The sequence below is a fragment of the Caloenas nicobarica genome, chromosome Z, assembly GCF_036013445.1.
Source record: "Caloenas nicobarica isolate bCalNic1 chromosome Z, bCalNic1.hap1, whole genome shotgun sequence".
NCBI classification, from domain to species: domain Eukaryota; kingdom Metazoa; phylum Chordata; class Aves; order Columbiformes; family Columbidae; genus Caloenas; species Caloenas nicobarica.
The window spans coordinates 89,160,902-89,173,978 of NC_088284.1; the positions used below are offsets into that span (position 1 = coordinate 89,160,902).

General features: G+C 40.9%; 1 protein-coding gene across 1 annotated transcript in view; it reads left to right on the forward strand.

The window, feature by feature from the left end:
- The window catches only part of OLFM3 (olfactomedin 3), a 67,168-nt gene extending 61,086 nt beyond the window's left edge, over window positions 1–6,082 (forward strand). The window contains exons 5-6 of the mRNA XM_065655985.1: window positions 2,237–2,343; window positions 4,042–6,082. Of these exons, the coding sequence (XP_065512057.1) occupies window positions 2,237–2,343; window positions 4,042–4,719 (785 nt within the window). The 3' untranslated portion in view covers window positions 4,720–6,082. The remainder of the gene's footprint in view (window positions 1–2,236; window positions 2,344–4,041) is intronic.
- Window positions 6,083–13,077: the final 6,995 nt, after the last annotated feature.

Here is a 13,077-nt window from a genome sequence, read left to right on the forward strand (position 1 = left end):
CCGTCACAGGAGAAAGCTGCTCGTTTCATATAGTTCAAACCAAATCAAGACTGGAAAGGTTTATTAATTATTAATGACACGTAATTAACTGGCAATCAGTGAACTATACATTCAGCATCAATACAAGTAATCCAACAGAGGAACCACAGTAGTGGAAACATTAATAAACCTACAAATTTCTGCGCACCCTTCTCTAGTTGGTACCAAGAAGCCCCAGTCACACACAGTGCCCGAGGCGCACAACCACCCACAGTGTGAGGCGCGCGCACCCCCAGTAGCCGCCACGGGCTACAGCGAGTCCACCCCGTTAGACACGTCTGCTGCTGGAACCGCGGGGCCTCCGTGTCCCCGCTGTCCCCAGCCCCAGCACAGCACTGCCCACAGGGCGACACGGGGCGCCCCAACCCTGGCTGCCCCCCGTTCAGTTCACAAGTGAAACTTAACAGCTCATTTCTGATTCTGCACGTAGCTTCCTGGGTATTTTTTCAAACAGAATAAACAGTGTGTCAAAATTCCAAATTCTTTGCTTATGTTTTCCTACTAATTTCAATACTGTGTTCTAAAAGCACCAGTTAATATATCCTTTAACCTATATATTCATTGCACTTTATCGTAAAAGCTACACATTCAGGAGTTATTAATTTTTTCCTGATTTCTTTCTACTTATTATTGATGATGTTATTCCAAATTCAAAGTTAAACCCCTCTAAAAGTTTGAGTTTCTCTTGCCCATTTCTGATACTGCTTACTAACATACTGTCTAAAAATAAAAGCCTTCACCTAACAGGATATAGTCCTCTACTTTCCAAGCTAATAGCAGTTCATTGCTGTAGAAAACCAGCACTCAGCACACAGTACTAGCAGCCTATCTGCAGAAAATTCCAGAATAAGAAGTCATATACTGCGATAACCAACTGTAGAAAACCTGTAAGATTCTTTAAAATGGGAAATTCCAAAATAACTTCAAAAGACTGTAAAATGCATTGAGATGTGTAAATAATAATGGCTTCGAATTGACCCAGAAAAGAGACACAGCCTGCCCTGCTCGTTGAGGGCTCAGCATGTACTCAGTTGTCTTTGTTTTCCAGCACAGCCCTGGTCCCTGGCCGTGACCAACATCCCTGCGAGCAGCCCCTGAGCCATCACCCCAGTGTTACCCAGTGTTAACTCCCTTCCAGCTGACTACAACGGGCTTGCACAGTGCATCCCTTGCCCGTGACATAAAGAAGAAAACCCAGGCTTGACGTGACCTCCTCTTTTGAACTGAATAAATTCACTCTCAACACCAGATACAGTTTGTTTTCCACATTTCCTAGATAAATAGGGTTACACAATACAGCACAACCATGTATGACAGAGAAGCACTTATTTTTAAAAAAATAAATGTGGTACTTCTTTTTACATTCTTATTGAACATCTTTTCTTCAAAAACCTGCTATTTCGCCTGATCACATACACACCACTGTAAGATAAGCCTCTTGGTAAACACATGAATTCCATCAGGGGCTTGTTGTTAATAGGTATGTTATTAACGTCCCCTAAAATACAGATTTTTGGATTGTTAGGAAGGTCGACATCCAAGATCATATCAACTCTCATTATTTCCTCCCAGACAGTCTAATTTGAGACAGCCTAATGGATTAGAAGGCAGCTGATACGGCCAAGGTTGCTGAATAATTCTCGTATTCGCTTTGCTAACTCCAGACAGGCCCCCAGTACTGGAACAGCTCTGTGTGTGTAACGGGGCCACCAGCCATAGCCCGTGGGGTGCAGCTACACATTTGGTGTACAAGCTCATTCCTGTTTGCCTTGAACCTCCTCGTTACCCTGGTCAATGGAAAACAAACATCCATCAACCCTGGCCTTGCACTGAACTTTCTGAAGGCAAAAAGCAAGGGGGGTTCATGTCTTATTTTCATTTATTATTAAATGTTATTCACTTCAGAAGATATTTAACTAGATTGTATTTTTCTTTATGCGCAGAAAATGTAGCTGTGCTTTAATATATACATAAACAAAAATATACATAATACATTTTCATTTGTATATTTTTACATATTTATATTACTGCTCAGTATGGGAAAGTTCATACAGTGAAGATGACAATCCATCTTCAGCATAAGCCTGAATCCCCTGGAGCCACTGTTTAGTTTAGAGCAATTGGTCTTGTGCTCTGACTGATGTCAAGGAGAGTTGTGTAATTACTTGCATTAATGCATTTGTTTTTCTAATTTCAGCATGTGGCAAATTGATGAAAATTACAGGCCCCATTACAGTCAAGATATCCGGAACCCGATTTGGAGCCTGGATGACAGATCCATTAGCATCAGAGAAAAATAACCGAGTACGTTAAGACACTGAATATACCTTTGTGTCCTTCTGGAGTTTTACTGGTTTTATTTTAATCTTTAAAAACGTATTTTCTCCCCCTAGGAGGTTACGCTCGCAAGCATGCTGCTTCTACTTCCATCATTTTCACTGTTAAACACCTTCAGAGAAAAAGCAACAGTGTTTGTGCAAAAATATCCAGAGACAAAAGTTAGCTAAGCACCTTTGTGCCGTGTCCTTCATCTGATTCAGGATGACACACATCTGTCTGAACCAACTACACGATTTTCTTCTTCCAACCATATTTAATTGAGCTTTGGTCTTTAAGAACCCAAGTAATCAAAAACATCAACGCTTTTACCCAAGAGTATAACCCATAATGCAGCACAGTCAAAATTTGCAGGATTAGGCCCTACATAAGCTGTATTCAGACCATTTGCCACCTCAGATCCAAGTTGTTACTGTTTGGATCTGCAATAGGATCTCAAACTGGCCACAGCTTGGAGGAGGTGCTCCCTCCATCCAAGGGCTTTTGAAGTCAAAACACTAGATTTCATGTGTGTGAGGCCTGGAAGGTCCGTTTTTCTGCATACAGAAAAAACCCAAAGCCAGTAGAAAAGGCAATGTATGAATGGTGATAACTAAAGATACAGGTGCAGCTCTCCCCTGCCTGGTGTGTCCATGCAGGCTCACTACTGACAGTCTCTGCTACAATCTCAGTTACCTCTAGGAGAGCAGCAAATACTGCTTAGCCCCATCTTGTCCTGAGCAAGCTTCTTGTGCCACCTGAGAGTGCCTGTGGCTGCTCCGTACCCATCCCGGGGGCCCTCACCTCCATCAGCACCTGCTCCCCGCGCACCCGCAGCCCTGCACCCACCCCGGGCAGCCCCCTGCCCACCCACTGCCACCCTCCGAAAGCAACGCAGAGACTACCTGCGCCCCTGCAAATCAGAACAGACCGGATCCCTCCTAGCATCTCAATTGACAGGAAGATGGGCAGCTGAAGCGGTGTTTATACAATTTTCTTAAAGCCAGTTCTGGAATTAGCACAAAAGATATCTCCACAAATTCTTCTATTATTTTCTGAGTCAGGAATTTATTTGTCCTCTGACAAACTAAAAGGAGAAAAGGCAAAACGCATTAAAGAAAAATGGTGGGAATGGAAGTCAGCATACAGAACATTAAGAAAAAGTATTTGTTTCAAGGAAAAAAAATGGTTCCTAAACTTTATTGGTTTCACTGCTATTGCAATTGGTTTCTTTACTAAGACTACACTATTTTTCACTGATTAGAGGTTCAGTTGAACAAAATTAAACCAAATTTATTCCTGAGCATAAATCCAAGCTTAGCTCGCATGCCATTTCCCATCTCACTCTTTGATTATTAGTCTCTGGAAATATCTTTAAGCAACTCCCATACTGCAGAGAGCCAAACACTGAGTAATCCAAAAATAAATTTATCTGAAAATGCAGCTGTTGTAGTTAGCAAGTGTCTTCTTGAGTGTTCACCTGTATAGGTAAGTTTTGATTCAGAAATTCAAGAGTTCCTCGTGCTTTGTAATGGGAATGTAGACAATATTGTACTTTGGCAGCCTGCTGCACTCCTAAAATATTTTTTCCATGTTTTTCTGTAATGTATCCATCATGCCATATCATGATCACATACCACAGATGGTGTTCCAGGTGTTCACTCCCAATCTTTGTTTTCTTTCCAGGTCTGGTACATGGATAGTTACACTAACAATAAAATTGTCCGTGAATTTAAATCAATTGCAGACTTTGTCAGTGGGGCTGAATCAAGGACATACAACCTTCCATTCAAATGGGCAGGAACCAACCATGTTGTCTACAACGGCTCCCTCTATTTCAACAAGTATCAGAGCAACATCATCATCAAATACAGCTTTGACACGGGGCGGGTGCTTGCACAGCGTAGCCTTGAGTATGCTGGCTTTCACAATGTCTACCCTTATACCTGGGGTGGCTTTTCTGATATTGACCTGATGGCAGATGAAATTGGGCTATGGGCTGTGTATGCCACCAACCAGAATGCAGGCAACATTGTCATCAGCCAGCTGAACCCGGATACGCTGGAGGTGCTGAAGAGCTGGAGCACAGGCTACCCCAAGAGAAGCGCTGGAGAATCCTTCATGATCTGTGGCACCTTGTACGTTACTAACTCTCACTTAACAGGAGCCAAGGTCTACTACTCTTATTCCACAAAAACCTCCACTTATGAGTATACAGACATTCCTTTCCATAATCAGTATTTTCATATATCCATGCTTGACTACAATGCAAGAGACAGAGCTCTCTATGCCTGGAATAACGGACATCAAGTCCTGTTTAACGTCACCCTTTTCCACGTCATTAAAACTGAAGACGACACATAATTTTCTTTCCCTTCCCTTTCCCTCACCTCCCTCTCTCAAAGCAGTGTCATTTGTGATAAACTCTAAAAGCATCCATCTCTCTCATTTCGTTTTAATTTTCTTTTTTTTTTTTTAAAGGAAAAGCAACATTTTCTACCATATAATGCATTTCAAATACGGCTGAGCCTGTCAAAAACGACTTGTTGGAAATAAAAGCATATTAACTCATGATTCTACAAGGTCTGTCAAGACCTTGTCTTGAAAAGCACTAAAGAGGATTTAAGTGGCTAAAGATAGTTTTAAAAAAGATTATGATCTGCCTTATTTTAGAGTCAGAGACTAATGGTGGCTTAAGTGCATGAATGTCTTTTTTTACCTCATTTTTGGTTTTAATTTTTTGCTGAACTTCAGGAAATATTTTGGTAGCGTCAGACACATATTGCACATTGTAATTTTTATTTATTTCAAAAGAAAGACTTAGGAATTCAATTTACTTAGACACGTTGTATGATTCATTTTGCCATCACCCAATTTCAGATGTGGTGCTGTACAGTATGTTTTTAAATATCTTGCAAACATTTTATCTACTGTATGTGTTTCTACCATTGTAACCACCATTGTGCAATTGTATCTCTTCACTTATGTGAAAGTAAACTAAGTACTATTTTTTATAAAATACATTGAAGCTTAATTGCAGTTCTGGCTATGAAAGTGATAAAAAACTGAGAAAAGATTGTTATTTCTGAGAAAGACCAATAGTTTCTCAGGTGCACGATCCCTCTTCTCAGCTTTGCTTGGTAGATCCCTCCTTACCATTGGTGCTTACTGGCAAATTTGCAAGTTTGAAGCCTCATACCAGTCCCAGCTTTACAATTGTTTGCCCTGTCCTATTTTTATGTCATGCTGGTGGCTGCTCTCTGTCAATCTGGTTTTCTCCTACTGTCTTTCCTTCCACTATTTTCCTTCCCTTGGTTATGCTCACACCCTGATCTGGGCTTTACAGGAGAAAATCTGGAAGTGGCTGCTGTCGGTGCCCAAATGATCAGTGTGGCACCCGGTAGCCACCATATTCCTTGCCCTTGCTAGAAAACAGCCACAACACCGAGGCCAACCTCTCGCAAAGAGGTTTGGGTTTTGCAAGCAGTAGTATTGTTGCTGATGGTCAAAACTGATGCCTTTAAGAGACAAATATTTCTGAAGGCTATATGGCTTGCTAGACTACCTCAGAAATGGGGGGGCATGTTTTATTGGGAAAAAGGAATGAGGTGCTATTTATCTATTTTGCATAAATGTAAAGAAACTAACATTAAGAACTAGTATAAGACTTATTAAGCTGGGCTATCAGATAATGCAAAAAGACAGGTATCTGAAAAACTATGGGTAAGCTGCATTCCTCACAAAATCTCAGATTTTCCTCTTTATATCCTTTGAAATTGGGCTCATAGAAAAGAAAGAATATTTACAAAAATCTTCCTATTTAAGAACAAGGAAAAAAAATAAAATGCACTAACATTTTGTGAGATCTATTCTGAAGACATTTGATTTCCTGATTCTTCCAACATACCAGCTGAGTCCACCTTATGTCTCATGAATGTTTTCATTATTATAAATATATGTCTATATACAAGTCTGCTTTACAATATAAGCCCACGTCAACCTGAATAACAAATTGCCTTATTTTTCCTTCTGGTTGCAAACCAGAAAACTACTAATTAGGTTTCAAGAAAGTGGAAGGGGGAAAAATACAAATTACACTACAACATAACCAGAGAAAAGTTACTCTCCTGCCTTGCTGAAATGATATGTCTTATCCCTTGCAATAAGTTAAACAGGATTTGGGGACACCGAGTTCAGCTAAACAGACAAATCAAACCACTTCGCTCCTGTAACCAGCTTTCCTGTATTGACAATGAAACCTCCTCTGTGACACATGAACATGTACACAACTACTGATTAAAAAAAAGAAAAGGTTTTTTATGTCATACAGGAATGTTTTATGAAAATGGAGTATGCTCAGATTATTATCAAAAGCCTTAAAACAAACCCTAGCCTTTCCTGCACACAGAGTAACTTCAAAAAGTAGAACTTTTTTCACAAATACAGCATTCTTAAAAACATTAGTCATTAGATTGAGAAATTAAGCTTCCTTCTACTGTGTCATCATAAACTAGACTAATAGTCATGGCATGAGGATCAACGCATCTGAAAAAAATGGTTCCTACCATGTTTCTTTGTAAGAATTTCATATAATGTAATTAGCATGCATACACTAGTACAAGTTGGTAACAGTCCTTAAAGTAAGATTAATCTCACTGCATCTCGATGCCATTTAAAGGGTAACAAACTCCTATTAGTCCATGGAAAAAATGAAAGACACACTACTACAGAGTGCTAGAGTAAGAGGGGATAAAATAAAATAACAGCTTGTGCAGCATAAATACAACAAAACTTGGTGAGATATTATCAAGTAAGCAGCACTGCTTCCCATCAAGGAGAGTTCACTTTTCTGTGAATCAGTGTTGATCACCTCGCTTTTCCAAATTGGAAATTCCAAAGGCATATTCCCAAAAGGCTAAAAACATCATGCCTCAATATCAGCAAATTTGTGTCAGAAGCTTTGCCTTCATAATTGAGCAGCACAAGCAGAAAATCTTCATAATATAGCAGCAACCTACATATTGGCAAGTAAAGCTTTATTCTTATAGTTAAAGCATGGGCTGTTTGTTACAAGGAGGTACTGATACTACGGGGGGAAAAAAAATCTCTCCTTAAACATAAGAAAATTAATTGTAGGCCCTATTTTAATATCTTAGTGAGCTCCTGCTTCAAGAGATAAACATGTAAGAGGACTACATTATTCCTGCACCCAAACGAGAATTCTTAACTTCCACAGAGCTGTGCTGCCGGCAGAGCGGGATGCACACAGCCACCCGTCTAGCGCAGGAACACGAGCCTGCCAACCCAGCCGGCACGCCTCTCCTGAGGGAACCTCAGGAACACGAACGATGCACGCTGCAAAGCCCACAGCTTTCTCCCTGGAGCAGGCTAACCATTCCCTGTGACAAAACAGGTAGAACAAACCTCCCCAGAGAAAGTTTCCAGGAACAGTAATAATTTTTTATAGTTCCTTCTGGCAATTTTTTCCAGTGAGTAACTACCAAATCTATTGTTACACACGTAGGCTGCTCAGCCTGCCCTCCCATCACCCTGTGCAGAGCAGAGCAGTGGCAGAGTGACTCTGCAGAGCCTGCTCAGTGCTTTACTCACTGCTAGCAAAAGATGGGATTCAATCTGAAAAATGAAAAGAGAATAGCTAAATGAGACAGAGTGTTACAATGTTTTAATCACAGATTGCTCATATCTAAGTACTCATTTCCAGACAAGCTCAGGGGCACTAGCTGTCTCTCAGCTCAGGAAGACAGGATCTTCGTTTCACACCACAGCCTGAATAAAATGGTTACCTGGTAATTTGTCATAATAAACAATTGCTTAGAAAACAATAGAGATGAACAAACCATGCACATCAAATTATTCATCCAGTAAATTTTATCCTTTCCAGTACAAGGATTGCCAGGGAACAGTCTTGATTCATTCTGATTTTTATTCTAGTCAAAATGTTCTTGGAAATCATTTGGATGGGCATACATCTTCCTATAAATCCTTCCCTGCTGCGAATGTTACTCTACATCCCTGGCATTCAGGAAGCAACGCTGAGCATCTGGGCATCTTTTCCACAAGCAGCCAATGACCGCTGCAGCTGCAGAGCTTTGGGACAGAGCTGATCTCAGCACATTGACAGGCTCCCCACTGCACTAATTCTGAAGAGACCAACTCCTGCTCCGCAACACCCTGTGACAACTGTATCCCACCAAAAGCTCACACTCAACAGACTCAAGCATGCAAACACTAACTTCCATAGATCATAGAGCCAAGTCTTGAAACTCGCTTCCCCACCAAAAATAGAGACCATCTTATCGCAAAAAGAAAAAGCAAAGCCCATTTTCTAAGTTGAACTTTCCTCAGTAATTCTCCCACACACGACCATATACACACACATCAATATGCAAAAGTAAATCATTTAACTGTAAACTAATCCTAGAATTATAGAATAATAAGGTTATTTCTCTCACAGAAAACAGACCATTTAGATTATGCAAAGATCATTATTCCTGGGGTTTCTACACTCAGTTACTGGGAAACTATGGAGATGCAGAGTTACTCAGTGCCAAGTTGTGCAGACTATACAAAAAGGAATGTTTTGTGCAGTGTGGCTTTTGCTGGGCTCTGGAACTCAAACATACTACATCAATGAAATAGCTATGACCACAGATTCACAAAACTGAGATGTGCAGGGGCTTTCTCCAAACTGCAAACAGATCATCCACCTGATTAGTCTAGTATTATCATTAATTACCACTCTTGTAATCTATGAACTCTTAGACTTTGTTGCTGTCAGTCAGTGTGTTTAGTAAGCATATCAAGACAACCTCTAGCCCCCCATATCTCTCTCTTTTTCCTCAGAGGCCTCTTGAGTAACTAGCACACATTGTGTCAGGCTGCAAGGGTGGTGAACACAAGGGACACATCCTTTCTGCAGTTCTTGTCCAAGTCAGCAGGGATTATTCATAAATGTAGAGATTGGCCGCATGTTTCAAAATTCCGTATTTCCTCTGAAACTGCCACATGGAGGAAAATCCTCACTCTTAAAATAAAAATCATGCTTATTGATTTTGTATCTACAGGAGTTGCACAAGCTTCTCATAAGCGTTCAGCCTCTTAAAGACTAAGAATATTTGTCTCTGAAATGAAGGAAGAAAATTCACATTTCTTTATAAACAAAAATTTCTGGTAGATTCATACACAGCTTCCCAGCTGAGCATCAGCAGCAGAGCCTGTGGAGTTTGTCTGTATCTACTGCTTCAGAACATTCAACTAATACAATTACATCACAGAAATATTTCAGCAGTGTGAGTGAAACAAAGCTGCTTCGGGATTTTGTTTCAAAAAACAGCATTTTAAACACAGCCCACTATAAAGACAGATAACAGTCACATCAGCTGCATTCTGCCCCCACCTTTGAGTCCACTGTACAGAAGTCACATTTTCCCTGAAAACTGTACAACCAATATACCATAGCAGTACAGAAAAGTATATGAAGACACATGAAAATGACAACTAACAGGTCAGATTTGATATCTCAAAACACAATCCATTTTACTGTGGTTTTTATACAAAAGCTTGAATCCATATTTACACAGTTCTTCTGGTGAACAAGAACAGTAAGAATCCACTGGGTCAGAAATACATGTTTTATTACTCCAGCCTTCAGTGACATAGCACAGTGCTCACGTTGTTTCACACTGTGGGCTCTGCACCCCACACGGGTATTGCCAACATTTCTGCTCCCGGCAGAAAACGCAGCTGGTATCTCCACAGACAACCTACACCAAAGCCAGCAGCAACTCTCCACAGTCAGTCGCCTCTTTCTGAAGCAGAGATCTTTCTCACTAACAGTTTTTCTGAGCTTTATGGCAGCCCTAGTATTTGAAGGTCTATCTATCTCGCAGCAGAAACCATGTTCCTAATACGGTGCCCCTCAAGGTAAGCCAAAGACTCTTCTGGCTCTGATACTCAGAACGTGCTGGGGTACACACACTCTCCGTTGAAAGAGTCCAAATGAGCTCATGAGGCCTCCACAATGCTGCACCTGCACATTTATAGACAGGGCAAGTACACTTCAATGTCCTACTGACAGGTATAGTTTTATATGCTTTGTATCATTCAGGATTATTTTAGTTCTTTGTTCAAAAGAACTCACAATACTAAAACTGCATTTACAGTAGCATTTATATTGATTAAAGTAATTGCTATATATTTCACTCTATACTAGGTTTGATTCCATGTCCTTTTAAAAAAATAAATAAAAAGATAAATGGTTTGGAGCCCTTTAAGATTAAAACATTTACTGTTAATACAAGATACTGAAGCTTCAAAGAAGCCACTTATTTGAGACTTCTGCAAAGAGTGCTTGCCCAGTATTCACCACTCTGGTCTCCATCCAGAGCATCAGGAGGTGGACGAGAGAGACGAGGATTCAGAACAGGGTACTGGGCAACTATCTGCAGCCAGAAGGAATGGAGGACTTGCATGTTGGTAACCACGCGATGCTGCCCCCTTCTCTCCCTTCTGCAGATGCACAGGCCTGAGTCCAAACTGGGGTGCTTAAGTAGGTGCAGTCAATCAGCAGCCATTCATTCCCAGACTAAGGCAACATGAGCTGGTGTACAGAGATGAGAATTTTTCTAACTCCAAAGATCTGTTGGCTTTGAGTCTCACTGCTTTGAGTTTCTGTGAGAGTAAGGAAAATGGATTTTTGTGCCAGCAGGTGTCAATTGTTGTATGTGCTTTATGTAAAGTTATACATTAAGTTGGTTTGAAAGGTGACTGCATGAAAAACATTTGGAGAGAAAAATATCTATACAAAGCTGCTGTTTTAAAGCAATCTGAAAGAAATGTACCATATCGTATTACTGAATTGTGTTACTCCTTTGATTTTCTTGAGCTTCCTAAAGTCCTTCCCTTACTTTCTCTCGACACATTATCAACCACATGTACAACCCACGCTAGGTTATTTTTCTTTGCATTTTCTCTTCTTTTGTTTGTTCTAATCTTCTTGATCTTCACTTAAATCTGCCCCAACCCCTATCATCTTGCAGAGTGAATTTTAATAAAGGGCTGTTCAGACAGAACTCAAACTGCACGGAAGATTTAGAGCGCACCAAACTTCATCTGGAGAAGGTCTAAATTTATTTTCCCAGTTATGTAAAATTTAGCTCTAGGGTGCCCATAAAACTGCCTACAAGCAGTACTGATTGTATATCATGGATTGCTCTACGGAAATAATTTAACACAGATTCAAGATAGCTTTGTTCCCTTTTATTTATTTATTTATTAAGGAAACATTTCGTTTCATTTCTGCAATGACGAGAAATTAAATTAGCATGATCTTTCATCACAGCATGTTTAGACAACCCATTTCTCCGTTTGGATCACACCCTCAAGGTGGTCAGCAACATTTCCATCTCCAGGGAATCAGGCACCACAGTAATCAAGTGTGCAGCCCGTCAAAGGTGTTTATGCCTTTCGAGTTAACTCCAGGTCTGTGACACACCATGCAGACAGGCCATTTATTTAGGCTTCCCTCATCTGGGTAAACTGGGCTTACTGTCACCTTGAAGGACATTACAGATTAATGGTTATTCAGGACTGTCACTATCAGTGTAGCACTTCAAGAGAGAAGTGCCTTTTGGAGTAACATACACAGGAGAATTCCTTTAACTCATGACTACAGCTCTACCAGTAGCTCATACCTGGAGAAAGAGCACATACCACCTGACATTTCCATAGCAGCCACCTCTTCAGGACTGCAAGGCAATTTACAGACACTAATTAACACAGCTTCCTACCCCATCAGCAAAGAAAGGAAATTTTTACAAATCTCATTCTTCAGGCTGAGCAGTCTGGACAGAGATCAGTTCAGCTTAAGCCTAACAGGGTTTTCTTTGGCTCACCAGGAGCTGACGTTAGATTTCCAGTATCTGGAGTCAGCGTACCGTTCATTAGCTCTCCTGCAGAAGCAGATATCTGTGCCCAAAAGTTCAGTTCTCACACTCTTACACCAATTCTTTAAGGAATTTTCCTGGTTTGTCCTCAGTCTAGCAAGGAGGCTTTTGTTCATCAGCAAGGTGTTATCTTTAACTCAAGAGTTGCAGTCTCAGTGGTATGTATTGCAGAGGTGGCTGGTTAATTCATAATCCCTGTATGCTTGTCATGGATAACTGCCTCCAATGATTTTTGATGAAAAAATGTCACTTCTAGAAGGAGGTTCTTTGTTTGCCTTCATGGAGAAGGAATCTAAAGGGTGCTGTATGGGACCTACTTTTATGCTGCCTGTATTTTGCATACCTGCAAAGGTCTGTCTTTACTACAGACTGACTCACAGCAACTCCAATACTACCAGACTTTACCAGCTCCCCTGGGTCACAAAGAGGATTAAGCCACAGCACAGGGCATTTGATCCAACCCAAAGATGCTCCCAGAGCAGGGCGGTGTGCAGGATGGGGTGCAACCCCACATACAGCCCTCAGCAGAGCTCTGCCCTGACCCGCAGGCAGACAGAACACTGGGTACCCACCAAAACATCTTTTAGGCTCTTACATCTCTGGACTAGCCCTCTTCAGAGCACAAACCTCATCAAAGTATACACAAAAGCAATTCTGTTCATCAGGCCAAACAAGAGGGGGAAACATGACCACTTTTATATGCTTTTACACTGATTTGAGAGCTGAAGTAGGACTTGGGAGACTCACAGGTCTCATT